Genomic DNA, 20,348 nt, shown 5'->3' with positions numbered 1-20,348 from the left:
TTATTGATCATCATCACACACTCATCTGATCACATCATCAACGCCAATGCCTCTCACAGTTAAATCTCAACCAACCCAACCCATTCCGGGACAAAAGATGGGTACTTCTGGCCTCCGAGTGAAGGTTAAGCTTGTCGAGAACACCCCTCACTTTCTCGAGAATTTCACTCAAGCTGTACTCAATATCATTCTCGCAAAGGATTCTCTTCCATCGAATGCGACTACCGATTATTTACAAATGGTCATTGGAGGAGATGGTCGTTATTACAACAAGACAGCCATTCAAACCATTCTCAGAATCTTGTATTCGAATGCTGTCCGTCTCGGAATTAAAATCCATGCAGTGATTGGACAGAATGGTATCATGTCAACTCCAGCTGTGTCATGTCTCATCCGAAAGAGAAAGGCAGAATTGGGAGGATTGATTTTGACTGCTTCACACAATCCTGGAGGTCCTAATAATGATTGGGGCATCAAGTACAATGGTGTCAATGGAGGTCCAGCACCAGAGAAGATCACTGATCGAATTTATGAACAATCGACAACCATTTCCGAATACTTTACTTGTGATGAATTTCCACAGATTGATTTGTCTCAAGCAGAGAATGGAAAGGGATCTGTGGATTTTGTATTTTCTGATGAACATTTCCGTGTCAGTGTTGTTGATTCTGTGAATGATTACTATGAATTGTTAAGCTCAATATTTGACATGGAAAAAATTAGAAAGTTAATCGGAAAACAATATGGTGAATTTAATTTATTATTTGATGCCATGCATGGTGTGACAGGATCATATGCCAAACGAATTTTACATGAGAAATTGGGAGCAGATTTACACAATGCTCTCATGAATTACGTTCCAAGTGAAGATTTCGGAGGTGGCCATCCAGATCCAAACCTTACCTATGCTGAACAATTAGTCAAGAGAGTATTAAAAGATGAGAAGAGTAATATTGACTTTGGAGCTGCTTCCGATGGAGATGGAGATCGTAACATGGTCTTGGGAAAACATTTCTTTGTGACACCTTCAGATTCAGTCGCGATCATTGCAGATTATGCTCAGAAATGTATTCCATATTTCCAAAAGAAGGGAATTGCTGGATTGGCTCGATCCATGCCAACAAGTACTGCTCTGGATCGAGTTGCCAAAGAATTGGGTGTTTCCATGTATGAAGTTCCAACTGGATGGAAATATTTTGGTAATTTATTTGATGCTGGAAAATTATCTATTTGTGGAGAAGAATCATTTGGAACAGGAAGTGATCATATTAGAGAAAAAGGTATGTTTTATCATGTGTGTTGATGAATGGTTCATGATTTATCATGCGTGTTGATGAATGATCGAATGGTTCATGTCTTTACTTGTTTGATTCAATATGATCAATGGGTTGTGATAAAACATGTTGGATTCCATTCACGTTTTAATGAAATGTGTTGCTTATTGAAAACATTTCAGATGGAATGTGGGCTGTATTGAGCTGGCTTTCAATTTTAGCTTTTGAAAATGAACAAGCTGTTTCTCAAAATAGAAAAGTTTCTGTGGCCGACATTGTGAAAAATCATTGGAAGAAGTACGGTAGAAGTTACTACACCAGATATGACTATGAAGAAGTGAGCGCTGATGGAGCCAACAAAATGATGTCTCACATGAGAGACACTTATATTGTTCCATTCCAAAATAATCAATTATCTGAGGAAGCCAAGAAATTGTTCCAAACTCTCAATATTGCATCATGTGAAGAGTTTTCCTACAAGGACCCAATCGATCATAGTTTTACAGGAAAGCAAGGAATGATTTTCAAATTGGTCGATCAAAGTAGAATTGTTTTCAGATTATCTGGAACTGGAAGTGCAGGAGCTACTATCAGAGTGTACATGGAGAAGTACAGTGCCGACCATTTGGATGGAAACCCATTGGACGAAGTGAAGCCACTTGCTCATGTAGCCCTTACTGTCAGCAAGTTAAATGAATTTACTGGAAGAAACGAGCCAACAGTTATTACTTAATAATAACAGTGTAGTAATAAACGTGGAATCTTTTACATTAAATTCTTTGAAACTTGTTCTCCAAAAGTGGCGAAAGTTGCAAGAGTTTTGTTTATTGCGTTTGATGTTGGCATTACACAATAGTAGCGTCTCCGGCCTGTATCTTGGTTGATTTTCTATCATTGGTACTGGTATTGTTGGTGGTATTTACTGCTCTAGTAACTTCTTTCTCAACAGTTTTAATTTGGAAGAATTGTTGAACTTCTTTCATTGGTGCATTAATTCCAATTAATAAAGATATGAAAATAAAAATTCCAAAGTTCGACAGAGTTAAATAAACAAATCCAAAGAAAATACTCAAAAAGTAAAAGGAAATGCAAATAAATCCAAAAGCTTCTAACAACAGAGCAATCGACAATCCAGCATGTATGAGTCTTGTCTTTCTTAAAGTTGTTTGTTTGAACTTGAGAGAATTTTCAATTTCCTTGCTCACAAAATCTTCATTTCCTTGCATCATTTCTTTGAGTTTCGTCACACTATTGGAAAGAGCCACTTCCAATTTGTAACTGATAATATTCAGCAAAATTGAGAAGATGAGTGTCGAAGCAAAGAAAAGCACACCTGCAGTAACAATCAATGTAACTTGTTCAGGAAATATGATATTAGGATCGGTCTCAATTCCCTCTACAGTCAATACACCAGAAATGATATTGTACAGAGTGTGAAGTGCATAGAAAATACTCATAACGACAATGGTTGTAATATTTGTCACATTCAATACTTTGTATACCATTGGTGTAATGGAAGAAGTCTGGCGGCAAATTTGCAAACTAAATGTGTTGTCAACATTTCATGTTGTTTGACCATTTCACAAATACTTACAATACTGTACACAGAAAGAACATGATCCATAATTGCCAAAACACCATAAAGTTAATGATACAGCGATGCGCAACAGCAATTCCTGACAATAGATAGTCAGCATTTCCTGATGACAATCGACTGTATTCATACGCATTGGCCTCATTATTCACTCTCAATACCAAATCCACAACGACCACCGCTTGCAACACAAACAACATGATAAACAACACATGTTGATTCCTTTTCATGGTCTTAAACTTGTAAATGTAAATCACAATGGATAACACGAAAAGAAGGAGTTCAATGATGATATAGGGTGCACAGGTGGAGAAGTTCAACACAAAGTACAATTCCAGTGGAGTCATTGGATGAAGAGTCGATGACGACGACGACGTGGAATTGGTCGACTTGTTGGATTGCAACACACCTTGTAAAGCCAGCATCCATGGAGAGATACTGTGGAATTCTTCCGAGAGCTGCTGTGTTGTGAAAGTGCTAGTCATGAAAAAGGGATTTTGTTTGTTGTTGGATTTTGAAAAGACACAGTCCGTAAATCTCTCATTTAAATAATGGTTATGAACACAACTCAACTGCTCATCCATCACGTTAAAATATTATTCACCCACTTTCCTCATCGAGGAGATCATTACCACTGTTGAAAATACTGGTTTGGAATTCACCTACATTTTTATAAGGAATGGCAAGAGATGGAGTTCAGGCTATCAGGAACAGCATAAAGCGAAATCGCTCCAATATCTCTGAAAGAACGGTTCGGATGAGAGAGGAAATAAGAACTAGAAATAAATTCTATCGGCTAGATTCATCGGTTAATTTGTTACAACAAGCTTAATTTTTTTAAAAAAATGATTTTTTTGTTTACCACTCGAACACGAGTTCATAATATCTAAATCTCATCTCAATTGCGCTTCTCTTGTCATCATAATATTAAATATTGGAATTTCAAGAGAGATGAGAAATATGGTGAATGATGTGTATCCAATTTCGGAAAGTGGATGATGATTTTTCTCTATGGATTGTATAATACTGTAAAGACTGAATTTGGAAAAACTAGACAGTGTATTCACTGTTGTTGAATCATTTAAACAAAAATGAATGAAGGAGTATACTCCTTCCGAGATGGTTGTACCAACAATCAAGATGACAACCAAAATGAACCAACATCAGACGTGATTATGACAATCATGGACTGGGAATACTTTTCTGCTCATCACCACGACGATGACTTGTTTCGGAAATTCAAAGAAAAGATGAGATCGGCCGGCGCTCGGAAATCATTCTCAACAGATTTTAAATATGTTGCAACGTTGGGCAGGCTAGAGATTCCTGGATATGGAAATGATCAATTTGACGGACCATTTGATGTCACTGTATCTTATAATCATCATTGTATATTAGTTAGTGATTTGAATAATGATAGGATAAAAGTATTTGATTTGAAGACGAAGGAGTATATATCTTCCATCCAATGCATATCTCCAATGCCTAAATATTTGTGTATTGAAGAAGCATATGAAGGAAATACGAATGACGCTTTACTTTTTGATTGTGACGATGGTGATGCTGTATATAAATATGATTTGAGAAGATTGTTAGAATATTCTTTGGAAGAACAAAGAGGCGAGGAACCGTTCGATTACATCTGGAAAACAACACATACATTTTTGTCTGCTCAAGGAATTGCGGTTTGTAATCATAGAAAAGAGGTATTTGTATGTGACAGCGAGAGTAACTGTATAGCAATTTTGAATTCAATATCAGGAGATTTTATCAAGCGAATCGAGATTGATAGTCCACGAGGCGTCTTTATCAATAGTCATGGAGAATTATTGGTGACCCAAAAACATCCATTGAACCGAATAGAAATTTTGAAAAGGACAGAAAATGAAGAATGGACTCGAGTGACAACATTTGGAAAATATGGAAAGTTAGTTGGCGAGTTGAACAATTCTTTGAAACTATTGTTTGATGAGGTTTCGAAAAACATTATTGTGAGTGATGGTAAGTTTTATGAGCAAGCCATCTTTTCTTTACGCGTTTCATGTGTAAAAATACATTTCCTCTCATTTGATTCTTGAAGGCTGGAATCATCGAATACAAGTGTTCAAACACGATGGAACTGTTGTGACCTCGTATGGCACCTATGGCTCAGCATTTGTCAATCAATTTAAATATCCATGTGGAATTTGTTTGAACGAGATGGAAGGAGAGTTGTATGTGTGTGACTACAGCGTCCATGTTGTACACATTTTCAAGTAGTGCACACCACACAAAAAAACAAAAATTCATACAATTTCGCAACACCAATTTTTTTGTAATCATTTTTCATCTTGTTCCTTCATCATCATAACAATTACATATTAACAATATATTAATCCTTCAGTTGACATTGTTAGGTAGTTTTGTAATAACCGCAACTGATGGGCATTTAAATTGACAAGACCAATAATATCAACATCAATTATGAATTGGTCTTGTCAATTTGAATGCCCATCAAGAGTAATATCATCATGGCAATGATCATTAGTATCCAAATGAGATGCCCATCAAGACCCTTCTCATCCAATCCGCGATACTAGCCCAAGTTTAGTAAATTATCGCGGATTGGATGAGAGATGAGAAAGCTTTTGACTTTTTCTGTGTGTGGCGGGACACTCCCCAAAAAAACAGCGTTGTTGCTTTCAAACAACTTCAAAGCCTAATTATTGTTGTATTTGTTATAGAGATATACCAACCCCTACAACTACTACACTGAAACACTCCTCTGAATCTGGAGAAGATAGTTTCATATATTCATCATGACTGACTCGGAAGCAAGTTCTTCTAAGGAACGAGAAGATGTCGTTCTCGGAGGACCAACTTTTTTCAAGCCTGTAAATAATAATCCTACGGGGCCGATGTCTGCTTACTCTTTCAGTGCTGCATCATCAACGAATATGGGTGGTACTGGCTTAAATACCGTTACTAAGAAAGTCCTCTCCAAAATTCAAGATGTAATTTCCTCAACACTGCTCGTATTGATTGATGCGAAAAGCAAACATGGATGGAAGAGCTACTTGATGATCTTGACCTTGTATATTTATATATGGATTGGTTCCATTGTGATTGGACTTGAAGGTGAATATAATTTTGGACTCTATGGTTCATGGATATGGAGAGCTTTCAATTATTTGGTCACTTTCTCATTCAATGCCATTCCATATGAAGCTGCCATTGCATTATCTTCTTTATGTATTCTCATATCCATTTCAGTATTATGTCTATTTCTCTATACATCAAGAGTTTATCACAAAGCAGATCGTTCTATCAAGACCATTCAATCATTGGTCAAAATATTGGGATTTGTTATTTATTTTGGACATTTGGTCATGACATATTTGATGACTTCATTCATTGATTGCAATTATTCAAGTTCAGTTACTTTTGATGGATTCAGTGAACCTCAAAAAGTTTTGAATCGATTTCCATCTTACATGTGTTTCTCTTCAAGTAATATTGCATTGATTGTTTTGAACTTTTTGGGAATTATTTGTTTAATGTTGAGCAGCATGGTGTGTTGCTTCGTGTTGGGAAATTGTCACATTCGAAATGAGAGACCATTCATTTCAGACAATTCACTCTTCATTGGAAGTGTTTTGGTCATTTCAGAAATTCAAATCACATTGAATGCCATCATTCCAAACTCATTCATGTTTGTGAAGAGTATTCTTCATATTCTTCTCTCATTCACACTTTTTGTCATGCTCTTGTATTTACTTCCATATTATCGAAGATATGAAAATTCATTGATTGGTGCTCTATGTTTGGGAAAGACATTTATTTGTGTGTTTCCATTGATTTCATTTCTTGTGAATTCAAAGAATGAATGGGAAATGGGTTTAGCATTTGCAACTTCAGCTTTTGGAATGTTTCTGATTGGATTTTTAATTGGATTTTTCATTGTTGAAATTTATACAAGAGTTCTTTACAAAATGACAAGGTGAGTTGAATGGAATGATTTTTTAAAAAGAACGAACCCTTATATTCTCATGAATTTCTTTGACATATTTATGGCAATGGTTGAATATGATACCGGTTGAATGTCATCTCAATACACAGACTCACCATCATGCAAGCAGTGGTTGAATGTGCAGTCTTAATTATTGATGATGGATTCTCAGCTGAAGAAAGATTTCAAGCCATCAAGAACTTGTTTGAGAAGGAAGCGATTGCTCTCTTTAAAGACATGGAAGAGAGAAAACAAATTCGAAATTTGGAATTATTTCTCAAATTTTGTATATTTTCAGGCAATGAAGGTAATGATGACACTTTTGGATTTTCAGACAAGGATATGGCCATTTGTATGATCAAATCTGTGTCTCAACACAAAAGATTTCAACACAAGAATCTTCTCGTTTCTTCAAGTTTGTTGTGTGCTTACTTTTGGGATATGGATCGTCAAGTCACATTCACAAAATCACCAAAATCATATTGCATTTCTTCACTTGAATATTCTCAAACTCTTTTGAAAAGAGTGAAGAATGAAAAGATGGGAATTTTATTGAATTTCATGTTGAAAGAAAAATTGAAACAAATTCAAGATTCCCTTCGAAGAGAGAAAGGTGATTCCAAAGATTTTTCAACAGTTTTAGACATGTCTGAAATGTTGAATCGACTTGAAAAAGATACACTCACCATTGTTCAATGCAGAAAATTGGTTTGGAAAGAATTAATGAATGACACTGTCAATGAAAATAGAGTGTTGGAAATCAATCGAGTGGCATCCTCTCTCATCATGGAATGTGAAGAGACTTTTGAAAATTTGATGAAACTCTTCTCTGAAGAAAAGAGTGTATTGAGATTATATGCAAGATTCAATGAAGAAGTTCTCTTCAACAGTGACAAGGCATCTGAACTCTATCAAGATGCTCAAAGTATTGAAGATGAGGATGCAAGAAGGGGTCACGAAAAGCCAAGTATTATGTCTCTAGTTAAACATTCAACAGGGCTGTTGAGAGCTAGCGCTAGCAGTATGTTAATGGAGACCATTACGCGTAATATTGCTAATAGAGTGACACCGTTGGCTCAGGTGAACAGTGCTAGTGTTAGTAATAATATTGTTGGCCTAAATGGACTTAAAGGAATATCTAAGGAGCTTATTGAGGACTCCGATCAACTGGAGTTATCTGAAGCTGGAGAGAGCCCTGAAATGAAAAAAGAGCTCATGTACAAGTCGACTATTGCAACAGCTGAGAACAATCTACTGCCATATTTTATCATTCTCACATTCAGCACAATTCTTTGGTTATTGTTTTTAGCAAAAGTGGTATTGGCCCTTGTGACATTGAATACAGCCACACGAGATTTAAACACAATTCAAAAAGCATGTGCTCCTTCAGCTCGTTCTCTGGCCATTATTTCTGATTTGAGAGTTCATCAAGTTGTTTCAGCACTTTTTGGAACATATTCCACTATTCCTGTATCATTATCATCACAGGGTATTAATAACACCAGTGATTATGACAAGGTTTACCAAGAACGAATAGGTTTAGCATTAAGTTCCTTTTATAATCTTCAGTCAATGGCTATGGATGGAAAATTGGACCCTCACATGTCATTTGAATATTCTGCCGACTCATTTATGGTATATTATCCTGAAATTCCTCATCAAAATTTATACGGATATTATCTCAATCCTCGCCCAAGAAACATTAGCATTTCAACACTCACTAATTCCTTTTTGCAACACTCAGAGACATTGAAATCGTTGAAAGGAAATGATTTCAACAGAACTCTTCTGACGGATTTTCTATTGATGTATATATGGCATAACAGAGGTACCTTGTCGCAGAATTTTGGAACGTTTTGTGACCAAATTTCTGATGATGTTAACGGTACTGTTACTACCTATCAAAGAAGTTTTATATACTACTGCATTTCATCTCTCGTTGTGGGTGCCATTCTCTGCCTTGGTATCGCTGGGCTGCAGAGCGTTTTTTCTTTTAAACTTAGAAAGATTGTTAAACTGTTTGAAAAGTCGATTCCTAAAGAAGCTATTGGAAAGATATATCATTCAATTAAGGCAAACGATCAAGAATCTAATGTCAGTAATGGATTATGGCAAAATCCAATGCTCCGAAACGCCATTTTGGTGTGTCTATTGACTGTTATATTCATGTTGTGCTCTTTACCTATTTTATACGTGACCATCTCAACAACAAACAATGCAAATGACATTATTGGCAACATTCAAGGTTCCGTGAACGTAGCTGCATCTGCACAAATTACCTCGCTACATATTGGCGAGATTTATGCCTTTGGAATTTTGACACCTAATACGTATCCTATGAACTCGGAGTTGCTACTTAGCCAAAATGAAACCCAAAACTATCATGAAGGAATCGATGTTCTAACAACGAATTTAGAGAGATATTGGGATCATTTAATTTTTGGAAACAATGGCAAGCCTTCTCTTGTTGGAAAATATTCTGAAATAGACACTCTCCTCAAAGGCCGTAATTGTACCCAATTCAATGTTACTACTTCCTCGAAATGTGTTGGACTTAATGACCTAATTCACAGCTTTCTTTTGAAGTCTATTGAAATTAATGAAGTCTATGCCTCCTCCCAAAAAGATGTACTTAAAGTGTTTGATCAATTTTTCACAGGTGTATATCTAGCTTGTAATAAGATAACAGATGGAATGCTGAATTTTATTGAGGTTTATGTTGCAAGTGTTCAAAGGGATGACAGCCAAACTTGGACGATTATCATTGGTGTTATTGGACTGGTGCTTCTTCCTATTATAACGAATATGTATGTGAGAGGAACCTCAAGACATTTTTCTGAAATTCAATGCTTGAGAATGATGTTAAACTATGTCAAAGTTGAAAACATTGACGCCAAAGAATCTCTCAGAAATTACATTCTCTTCCATCAGCTCAACTGGAGCAAGAAAAAACATGGTACTATCAACGATGATGACAAGGTTAGAAACGTTCTCAATGCAACGGTAGATGGAGCTGTATTGTGCAATCAAGAATTTGTTGTCGATATTTACAATCCATCAGCACAGAGAATGTTTGGAAAGAATATGAATGAAGTTGTTGGACTTCCTCTCTGGAATTTGTTTGGACAAGAAAATAAGGAAAGAATTCAAACCTCTTTGAACCACATGAAAAACAATACAGGAAGTATTGTAAGTGGTGAAACATTGGAAATTGAATGTTCGAGAAAGAATGGAACGAAATTTCCAGCGAAATTGAATATTTCATGGACTACCTTTGATGGAAAACCAGTATTCGTTTGTTTCATCAAGGATATTACCACTGAGAAGAAACAAAATTCACTTCTTGCTGAAGAAAAGAAAACTTCAGAGAATCTTTTGAGAAATATTTTACCTGAATCAGTGGCTAAAAAATTGAAAAATGTAAGTATTTTAGATATTATAATACTGTTGTGGAAATGTTGAAATAATATTATTCTTTTCCAAATATTAATAATGAAATTCATCACATAATGTCATGGCCATGAATAACAATTTCACATGGAATTAACATTGAATTATACACTCACAAAATTGAACTATACACGACATACAAAATAGGGAGAAACATTTATTGCAGAAAAGCTTCCAGATATTACATGTTTCTTTTCTGACATGGTTGGATTCACAAAACTTTCAAGTTCCATGAATGCACATCAAGTAGTGAAAATGTTGAGTGATATTGTGAATGGATTTGATTCATTGACTGACAAGTATGAATTGGAAAAAATCAAAACGATTGGAGATGCTTATTTCTGTGTTGGAGGATTGCATCAAGCCAGTGATCATGCAGAAAGAGTGTTGAGATTTGCCATGGAAACTTTTCGAGTGGTGAGAAATTACAATCACAAAATGATTTTGGAAATGATTGGTACATCTGTAGGAAATGATTCAAATACTCATGGCTTAATTTCAAGCTCTTCATCGAACAATAATTTAATGTCACCCACCACAACTTCAGCAACTGATCATGTCATTCATCAAGTGGATATTCGAGTTGGACTCAACACAGGAGCTGTAGTGGCAGGAGTGATTGGAACTAAAAAGTTTGCGTATGATTTGTGGGGAGACACCATCAATGTTGCTTCTCGAATGGTGAGTATTTTCTCTGAGGTTATTATTTTAATGTTCAACATTATTATTTTCAATGACATACACACATATAATTTTGAAATCAGGAATCAACATCATTGCCAGGACGAGTTCAAATTTCTCGTTCCACCTATGAGAGAGTTCATGATTTGGATTTACAATTTGAAGAACGAAAAATTGAAGTGAAAGGAAAAGGAGTCATGCAATCTTACTTGTTGAGCGACAAGGCACACGAACGAGCAGTATTGACCTCTCAAGAAATTGACGAATTGGCTGAAGAAAGAACGTTCGAGTAGGCACTCCAATTCTGATCAATCTCATCCATGATGGTTTCATTCTTTGCATTCCGCTCCATTCCGAGACTTCCGATTCAAGCAATTCCGTGATGCACTAATTCCGATCTTCCTAACGCATGAATTTTTTTTTTAGCACATGCGCACTTAAATTCGCTCCTCGTTCGTTCAAATTTTATCAAAAGTGAAAAAAAAGACAACATCATAGCCGAGTCGTCAATCTCTAACAACAAGCCTTCCATAGAAACAAAATGTTCACCATTAACTTTAATATTTATGTTCCTCCATCCTCAATGGAGCCATCTTCTCCGCACTCGCCTCACTTTTCTCAACCACCAAATGCCAACTTTTTCATTCCCTTCTTTATTCCATTCTTTACCTCACCACAACAGTCTCATCCCAATGCCACTCCACACCACTCTCAATATGGCTCAGCCTTCTTTGATCCTCAACAATTCTTCCAAAACTTGGCCAATCAATCCTTCCAAAACTATCAACAAGATCAAATCAATAAGAAAACACCCACTACCCAACGAGCCATTCAGGAATTACCTAATTTTACGTTAACTCCTTTCCGAAAACAAATCATGAATGATCAATGCTGTTCTTGTTCCGAAGATGCATCCAATACTCAATCATGTGCCGTCTGTTTATGTGAATTTGAAGAACAAGAAGTCTTGACACGATTACCATGTGGACATGTTTTTCATAAAGATTGTATCATGCCATGGATTAAGGATCACAATTCATGTCCAACGTGTCGTTATGAACTCGCAACCGAAGATCCAGAACGAGAAGCTGCTCGACTTAAAAACATGAAAGATCGATTTGGAGGAGAGCATGGTTGGAAAGTGTTTGAAATTTCGAATAAGATTGAAAATGTGTTGAATAAGGTCGATGAATTTGTGACGAATTATCAATGCAAAAAACAAAATCAGGAACATGTCACGAACGAAAATTTGGAAATTCAGAAAAATCAAGATTTGAGAACATTGCAACGATTGGACGGCGAATTGATGAATTTAACCATTGAATTGGATAATTTAGAGTTCCAAGACAATTCTTGGATTAAGAAGCAACGAAAAGCTCAAATTGTGAAAATTCAATCGATTTTGCGAGTCCTTGATCAACTCAAAGAAGAAATAAATAAGACCACAAATCGTTCTCTGTAAACTTCTTCAACAAAGTTCATTGTTCAAAATAATCCCTTCCGAAGTACACATTGTAAAAAATGTCTCTTATTGATCTTCCTACCGAGTCTCTCTGTACTATTTGTTCATTTCTTATCGGAGAGCTCTTTGATAATGATCGTGATCGGGAGCAAGCAAAATTCAAACGAACTTCTCATCGGAAGAGTCATCAATTATTTAAACGTAGTGATGATCAGCATGATGATTATTTAGGGGAATTTGGAAACACCCGATTTTCATTGAATGAAATGCTAAGCCTCTTTTCGTTGAAATATTCCTGTAAAAAGATGTATCAGTTTGTGCATGAGAATGAATCGTTATGGTTTTCAGTGGTGTTTGAATTTCCCGGAATTTTGAATTATCAGAGTTGCGTGGAGAGATCCCGATTCATGGCAATGAGTATGATGGTTCCAGAGGAAGAATCCTCCTTCTCGGAACACTTTACCAATGCTCTAACTGAAAAATTTATTCCCGATATGGAAGATGACATTTTCAATGCATTGAACATGATAGATGTTTTATGTGATCGTAAAAAAGTGGTGAAGAGATTATGTTTGAATTATTCAGCAGAGGTTTTCAATTTTCCAAATGTATTGGAAAAGAGATTTCAATATTTGAATGATCCATCGACGGGTGATAGTGATCACACAGTACAACTATTTGATTGTAAAGTGTTATTAGAGTATTTCGTTGAGGCCTTTCCAAATGTTCAAGAATTGATACTATTAGAACGAGCAGGTAAGCTTGGAGCAAGACCAAATATCACGAGCTCGTTAGACATGTCGGTGAAACGATGGATGAATATGAAACATGTTGCGGTTGATATTGTTTTTGAAAATTGTGTTCAATTACTAGTTGCACACATGTCGTCATTGGAACGAATTACATTGATGAACAATCAAAATAATTTTGGAGTTTTTGTTGACATTTGTCGACAATTAATTGAAAAAGGAGTGTTCACATCTGAAAAATTGATTTCAGTGGAGTTAGCAGGTTCCATAGATTCTAAACACTTTCACACCCTTCATGCACTATTCAAAAATTTCTATGGCGACCATGATACCAAGTACATTTCAAAATTTAGATCTCTCAATGTTTTGCAGCTAAGCCCTTCCCATGAAATCACAAACACAGATTTTACGGGCTTAATCTCTAATTTGGTAGAATTGACATTGGTTCAATACCAAAGTGCTGAAACACTTGATTTGAGCGTCTTCTCATTTACATCTTTGAAAATTCTGAATTTAAAAGGATGTATGCAAGATTTGATATTGAAGGGTATGCGAGCTCCTGTTCTTCACTGTATGCATCTTCGAATGTTTAACATTCCTGAACGTGAAACATTCGATTCATTGGCCCATTTAACTCTCGACAATTGTAAAGGAAGTGATGCAGAAGGTTGGTTTGCACAGCACGAGCGTTTACGTACATTTAAAATCATCACCTCAAACATGGTCCATGAACAAAGTGCAGAATTTTCGTTTAGAGATCATTCACACATAGAGTCCATTCATGTTCAAGGAGCTGAGAAGACGGAAATCATGACTTGTCACTCTCTTCGAAGCGTCCATCTCCAAAATTGCAACAACCTGAAACTACTTCTTCCTCACGTCCGTTTATCAAGTTTGGTGCTTCATGACGATGATGAGATCATGTCCAATCGTTGCGTATTGGAAATAGATTTGGAACACTGTGCCACATTGAACATGTGCTCCAACAACAAGAGAACATTTATGTTTCATCAAAGAACTACTGTGGATCATCTCATTGTGAAGAGTATGCATCATCTCGATCATAATCAATTTGACGATCTACTCACCAAACATACTTTGGCTAGATTCATTCAACTATCGAGTCGTGATCCCTTAACCTCAACCGATCGATTCCTACTGACCTTAGTTCCAGATGTGAAATCTATATGTGTGGAAAGAAAACAAGAAACGGGCAGCGGGTATGAAATAGCCATAGCCGAAACCACCCCACAATATATTCAAAAACTGACATCTTTGACCAGTCTTGAGCATGAGTCGATTCGAAATGTAGCATTCCATCGAGTATCAGGCAGCATCAATTGTGAAAATATTAATTTATTGATCTTGAAGAGCTGTACACAATGTGTAATCTCCCAGAAGACTTTTCAAAATTTGAGATACTTAACCATTTCACATGGAGGAGTTTCCTCACTCTCGCTTTCCTTACAGGATATGCCACTTCTTTGTGAGATTAATATTTCTCAATCGCATATTAATTTTAAATCCCTGACACGTCTCACGCACATGCATATTCGATCGATGGTATTCCAATCATTCAGTCTAGAATCTCAAATTCATCTTAAATATTTGACAGCTCCCAACTTACTGCGATTGATCATTCATCGTGATGAACTTTTACTCACTATTAATAATGGCCAAGTATTATTTGGAAACGACAACAGCAACATTATTTTACATGAATTGAATTGTCCATGCTTGCTTGTGAAATGCATTCCACAACGCGTTGAGACGGAAAATAGTTTCATTCAATTACCATTTGAACAGAGACGCAAAATTCAAAGAATCACAAAACGTAGGTCGAATGATGGGAGTGGTTCTTGTTTGACAATGTAAGAGAAATTGAAGTGTTGTTTCATCGTGAACAAAGTAGATAGATCATACAAATTTGGTGTCTACAAGATTGAGATGTATATTGACATTTTGTATGAAACCAAGTTCAAAAAATGTCAGAAAACAACACTTCAGAGAATCATCACAGGTCAACATCGAGACCTTCGTGGTGTAGTACTTATGGGTATGTTTTTGATTTTCAACTCTTTGATCGACCATTGAGATCATTTTATAAAATATTTACAATGGAATTATTAATGGCACAAAAGAGTGGGAGTTGTGACATGTTTACATTCAATATTATAAAAGGATCTTCAAACATAATTAACACCAAGACATGTCCATCACGAAAGAAAAGAACCTGCCAATTGTCAAGCCTTCCGTTCTTTTACAAAAAAAAATTCTCATTAAGGTCAAAAAATGCGTGTGCCGCCAAATTTTGCTTCACCACAGCAAGACTTGGAGAAGAAGCAAAATGCAGCATCCTCCTCCTATCATGAATCGGAAAAGGAAAACCATCCTCCTACCATCCATGATGATTCCTTTCTTTCCATGAATCCAAGTCAAGACAACTCTCGATCTATTTCATCTCCAATTTCATCATCATTGACGCAATCGGATCGAAGGAATTCTTCGACCACAACGTGTTCGTCGAATAATCGAAATGATGAGAATCATCAGAATTCGAACGAATGGAACACATGTTTTTCGAGCTTCGATGAAAATTCTTGTTGTTCGAATGATGCTGATGATGATGGAACCACAACGTGTTGGAATGACGCTTCGAAAGGTTTTCGAAAGAATAATGATGGTTCGAAAAATAATCACACAAGTCCATCATCCTCTTCTGGCGCATCATCATTGGTATTGAATCATCATCAACGAGTGATTGTAGTAGTAGATGAAACAATGTCTCAAGGGACGGAAGAGTTGAAAAAGAGACCTCGTGGAATTTCTTCCAATTTTGGTGAAGAAGATTCTGAAGCGATGAGTATGAATGGTGTTGGACATGATGATACTACAATCGATCAAGATGATTCGATTTGCTTGAGAAAAAGAATCAATCCTTTGAAAAGTAAAAGAGTCAAGAAGAATGACCATCCATTGACATCTGACAGCTCAGCATTCCAAGATTCATGGACCTTATATTCACTTTCAGACACTCCTCAAGAAATGATTGAAATTATTATCAGTTTTCTAGATGATTCTTCTCGTGCATTGGCAGCCTTGACCTGTTCCAAATTTCACCAAGCATGTGAAAATATTGTCGCTCGTGAATTTACTTATTATTTTCATCAAGAAAACAATTCTCTCATTCTTCCTTTGGCACAAGGTCCTGTAAGCACCAATGACATTGAAAATGTCCAAAACAAGTTCAACATGACTCTTCCATTCCTTTTGAAAATTTTTCTCACATTAACCGATGGAAGAGAGCCATGGCACAACACATTTATTCATTTTTCAAATATGATACGACCTATTCGAGAGTGGAAATTATTGAAACGAGATGTTTTACTATTAGGAACCACACTCGATTCCAATATTCAATTACTTGTCAATTCCAACCATGTCTTCTTTTTAAGGAATGTCACACAAAATTCATTGGAGCGTTTACACTTTAAGGATTGGATTCAACGAAAGAATTTTTCTTTTGAATATGTTCATTACAATATTGAGAAAGTGAATGAGCGCCGAGTACTTCCTTATTCATTGACTCATTTCAATTCAATACCACCATGTTGTATGGCAAAGAAGAATATTGTGCGAAACATGTTGAGTCAAAAAGGTTTATTATTGAACTTTGTTTCGAGAGAGTTCATGCAAGATGAAGAATTGGTGTTATGTGCTGTGAAGCAAGATCCAATGGCGTTTAAAATGTGTTCACACCAAATGAAAAGTAATGTACGAGTGGTGTTGGAAACTGTGAAAAAACGTTCGGACTTGTTACAACTCGCTGGAGAGTGTTGTAGAAACAATCCTGAAGTGGTATTGACAGCAACGGCTCATTGTCAAGATAGTTTGGAAAATACTATTCGATTTGCAGGGAAGGAATTGAAAGCAAATAAGGAATTCATGTTGAAAGCAGTTCAAGCTTGTAACATGGCGTTCAAATATGCTTCGGAAGAGTTGAGAAATGATCCAGAATTGGCTTTACTAGCTGTGAAAAAGAGAGGATGGATTTTGCAATATGCATCCAAATCGATTCGACAAAATCGAAATTTTGCATTGCAAGCCATTCAATGGGACGCAAAGGCACTCAAATATGTCTCTGAAGTATTGAGACAAAATCGATCGTTTATTATGGAGGCCATTCAACGAAATCCTAAAGCACTTGAAAATGCTCCTGATACGTTTAGAAATGATCGTGAAATTGTTCGAGAGGCTGTTCAACAGGATGGTCTCACCTTGGCTTTTGCCTCAAATGTGTTGAGAAATGATCTTTCGATTGTTGTTTTGGCCATGACTCAAAATCCCAAGGCCATTCAATTTGCTTCCAATGATATTCAATTTCAACTTGGTCAGCATGGAATTTAGACAAGAGACCTTTAAGTAGTGTGTCTTGCTTTAAACCATTCATTGCTGCTTATTGTCCAATAAACAATTTATTGGCACTTTATATGACATCATTGTTCTGAGAGTGTTCCAAGAGATTATTCATCCTTGTGAAGTTTGTCCTGAGAGCTTTCCAAGGCAAGATTTTGCTCATCATCCACCACCAAATCCATTGTTTCCTCAATATCCAATTCATCACGATCGATGGAAACATGTTCCTCAGCCAGCATCATTTGCTTTGCAGCCAAATTTCGATAGATTCCACCCTTAATCTGAATCAATTGAGAATGACTTCCCTTTTCTCTCAAAATGCCTTTCACCATCACACAAATTAAATCTGAATTAATTACTGTTGTCAAACGGTGAGCAATACAAATCGTAGTTCTTCCTTTCATCAACACATCCAAAGCGGCCTATGTGAAAATTACAGTCATTGAAAAAAAAAAATTAAAACTCAATTACTTACTTGAACCAATCGTTCGGATTCGGAATCCAATGCAGAAGTTGCTTCATCCAGCATTTTAGGATTTTGAAGTAATGCTCTTGCAATGGCAATTCGTTGTTTCTGACCTCCAGACAAGGACACTCCCTTTTCTCCTAATATAGTTTCATATCCATTGGGTAAATCAATGATGAAATTATGTGCATTGGCTTGTTTGGCTGCACTTTCTACTTGTTCTTGTGTGACATTTTCTAAACCTAAAGCATAGGCAATATTGTACTTGATGGAACCAGAAAAGAGGACAGGTTCCTGACTGACAATTCCAATATTGTGATGGAGCCAGGTTGGATCAAGTTCTTGAATGTCAATATTGTCTAGAAAGACTCGTCCCTTATTTGGAGTGTAGAAACGTTCTGGATTTTGAAATTTAAAGTTATAAAAAAGCTTGTAATTTCAAAGAATTTACATACCTAAAAGACCAACAAGTGTGGATTTTCCAGAACCGCTATATTGTTACAAGTAAAAGTTTTCAGAGATTCATTGTTAAAATACAAAGCAACAAGTGTGTAATTCTTACCTTGGTCCTACGAGGGCAACTGTTTGTCCCTTCTTAATTTCCAAATTGAAATCTTTCATGACAATGACATTCGATCGAGAAGGATATGAAAATTCCACATTTTCAAAACGAATATTTCCTTCAATATGTTCAATGGTTTTACCTCCACTTAATGGAATGGCAGGATCTCTCAGCAAGACCTTCAATAAAGTCGTCTCACTGGCATAGGCCTTTCCATAGTGTGGGAAAAAAGTTGCAGCACGAATCATGGCAACCACTCCCACAAACATCATTCCAAATACTTTAAAGATGGATCCTAAAGTGGTACCTCCGTTGGCAGCCTCATGTCCAGAATACCAAAAACTTAAAGCAATAGTTCCCCAGACAAACATGGCAGCTGTGTGAAATTTTTTAAAGATGAGCCACATGATGTTTCTTTGAATAACACACTTACCAAATGAAAAACCCATGGCGTGAACAGTTCCCTTAAATACTCCCTTGGTATTAATTTTGTATAAATCTTGATTGAATCTTTCCATTTCCTTACTTTCTCCTGCCATGGATCGAATGGTTCTAATACACGATGTAATTTCATTGGCAACTCCAGCAGAATGTTCAGTGAGTCGATTCACTTGTCTTGTAATCTTGGTCGATAAGAGTGACATGATGGTATGTGAAACGTAGGTCAATGGAGTGGTCGAAACAAGTATAAGGGTCATTTTCCAATTGGTAGTAATAGCCAAGATAAATCCAACAATGAATTGAATTATTTCTTGCATGAAAATGTAAAATTCGTTTGTGTAGACGTCTTGAATCTTTGGAATGTCTTCACTCAACACGACTGTTAAGGCTCCTACTTTCTTAATGTCAAAGAAAGACATTTCTTGCCTTGTCAATGCATCCATGTAAGCTTGTCTTAACGCAGTTCCAATTCTGTGATTGGAAAGTTGAAGGAAAAAGTGATACAAGCCAAAAGCAGCCATACCACAGAATGTAATAATTGTCAATTTGATGCATACTTGATTAATGGCTTCTGCTCGATATGCAGCGTTTGAGTTTGCAGCAAGAAAGTCGTCAATCAAATCTCCAAGAATATATTGGCAAATAATTGGCAGCACTCCGTATGCCATGGAGCCAATAACTCCCAAAGAGAGTAATGTTAAATTCCACAGTCCAATCACTTTAAAAACTTTCAAATGTGAAAAGAAGGTGATTTTAGGCTCTCTATCGTCTTTGAGAGTTGTAGCACTGGCTGCATTCGATACTTCTTTGGAGTCACCACCACCATTCATTTCCGTGTCTGTTGCATGCTGAGAATGACGAGTAGATTTTCGTTTCAATGGCATTCTGTGAGAGATGTCGAGTTATTTTGTTTGAGGAATGGTCTGTGAGACTTGAAACTACTCTTTTAAAACTGCTATGAAGAATCATCTGAGGAATGCATCCTAGAATTGTGCGTCGAGCATAATTTCTCCATATTTGTACATCGGCAAACTTTTGACTGCAACGGAATGCATGGCGAACATGGTTCACCAACAACATGGAGTAACCATCGAAGATCTCAGTGGAAGTGCATGGTTTTGCAATCAATTTGTAGAAAAAACGTTTTCCGTTTTGTAAAATTTTGTTTTCAGAATCCATGAGAGCATGCATTATCTACACAGTATTTGGTTTTGAATGGCGAAAATCTCATTTGGGTAAAACGAATCTGTTTTTTTTTGTAAACG

The 20,348-nt window shown here is 36.3% G+C and overlaps 8 protein-coding genes across 8 annotated transcripts; 6 read left to right on the top strand and 2 right to left on the bottom strand.

The window, feature by feature from the left end:
• Positions 1-46: 46 nt before the first annotated feature.
• Positions 47-2,007, top strand: C9374_011652 (uncharacterized protein; the record flags this gene model as incomplete). Its single annotated transcript, XM_044687331.1, has 2 exons — positions 47-1,280; positions 1,457-2,007. The coding sequence occupies 2 exons, from the start codon at positions 47-49 to the stop codon at positions 2,005-2,007; spliced, it is 1,785 nt and encodes a 594-aa protein (XP_044543161.1).
• A 112-nt stretch (positions 2,008-2,119) lies between these two features.
• C9374_011651 (uncharacterized protein) lies at positions 2,120-3,353 on the bottom strand (the record flags this gene model as incomplete). Its single annotated transcript, XM_044687330.1, has 2 exons — positions 2,120-2,816; positions 2,869-3,353. 2 exons carry the CDS (start codon positions 3,351-3,353, stop codon positions 2,120-2,122), a joined length of 1,182 nt encoding a protein of 393 aa, XP_044543160.1.
• A 606-nt stretch (positions 3,354-3,959) lies between these two features.
• Positions 3,960-5,127, top strand: C9374_011650 (uncharacterized protein; the record flags this gene model as incomplete). The annotated part of the gene is made up of 2 exons (XM_044687329.1): positions 3,960-4,869; positions 4,949-5,127. The coding sequence occupies 2 exons, from the start codon at positions 3,960-3,962 to the stop codon at positions 5,125-5,127; spliced, it is 1,089 nt and encodes a 362-aa protein (XP_044543159.1).
• A 539-nt stretch (positions 5,128-5,666) lies between these two features.
• On the top strand, positions 5,667-11,280 carry C9374_011649 (uncharacterized protein; the record flags this gene model as incomplete). The annotated part of the gene is made up of 4 exons (XM_044687328.1): positions 5,667-6,847; positions 6,967-10,276; positions 10,454-10,987; positions 11,071-11,280. 4 exons carry the CDS (start codon positions 5,667-5,669, stop codon positions 11,278-11,280), a joined length of 5,235 nt encoding a protein of 1,744 aa, XP_044543158.1.
• A 248-nt stretch (positions 11,281-11,528) lies between these two features.
• Positions 11,529-12,449, top strand: C9374_011648 (uncharacterized protein; the record flags this gene model as incomplete). The annotated part of the gene is made up of 1 exon (XM_044687326.1): positions 11,529-12,449. One exon carries the CDS (start codon positions 11,529-11,531, stop codon positions 12,447-12,449), a length of 921 nt encoding a protein of 306 aa, XP_044543157.1.
• A 59-nt stretch (positions 12,450-12,508) lies between these two features.
• On the top strand, positions 12,509-15,353 carry C9374_011647 (uncharacterized protein; the record flags this gene model as incomplete). Its single annotated transcript, XM_044687325.1, has 3 exons — positions 12,509-15,032; positions 15,108-15,254; positions 15,340-15,353. 3 exons carry the CDS (start codon positions 12,509-12,511, stop codon positions 15,351-15,353), a joined length of 2,685 nt encoding a protein of 894 aa, XP_044543156.1.
• Positions 15,354-15,490: 137 nt separating this feature from the next.
• On the top strand, positions 15,491-17,605 carry C9374_011646 (uncharacterized protein; the record flags this gene model as incomplete). The annotated part of the gene is made up of 1 exon (XM_044687324.1): positions 15,491-17,605. One exon carries the CDS (start codon positions 15,491-15,493, stop codon positions 17,603-17,605), a length of 2,115 nt encoding a protein of 704 aa, XP_044543155.1.
• A 116-nt stretch (positions 17,606-17,721) lies between these two features.
• On the bottom strand, positions 17,722-19,967 carry C9374_011645 (uncharacterized protein; the record flags this gene model as incomplete). Its single annotated transcript, XM_044687323.1, has 5 exons — positions 17,722-18,036; positions 18,090-18,478; positions 18,536-18,570; positions 18,643-19,018; positions 19,076-19,967. The coding sequence occupies 5 exons, from the start codon at positions 19,965-19,967 to the stop codon at positions 17,722-17,724; spliced, it is 2,007 nt and encodes a 668-aa protein (XP_044543154.1).
• Positions 19,968-20,348: the final 381 nt, after the last annotated feature.

The sequence above is a fragment of the Naegleria lovaniensis genome (genome assembly GCF_003324165.1).
Source record: "Naegleria lovaniensis strain ATCC 30569 chromosome Unknown tig049, whole genome shotgun sequence".
NCBI classification, from domain to species: domain Eukaryota; phylum Heterolobosea; class Eutetramitea; order Acrasida; family Naegleriidae; genus Naegleria; species Naegleria lovaniensis.
The sequence above is the reverse complement of the archived record's forward strand: the minus strand, read 5'-3'. Positions and strand labels throughout refer to the sequence as shown.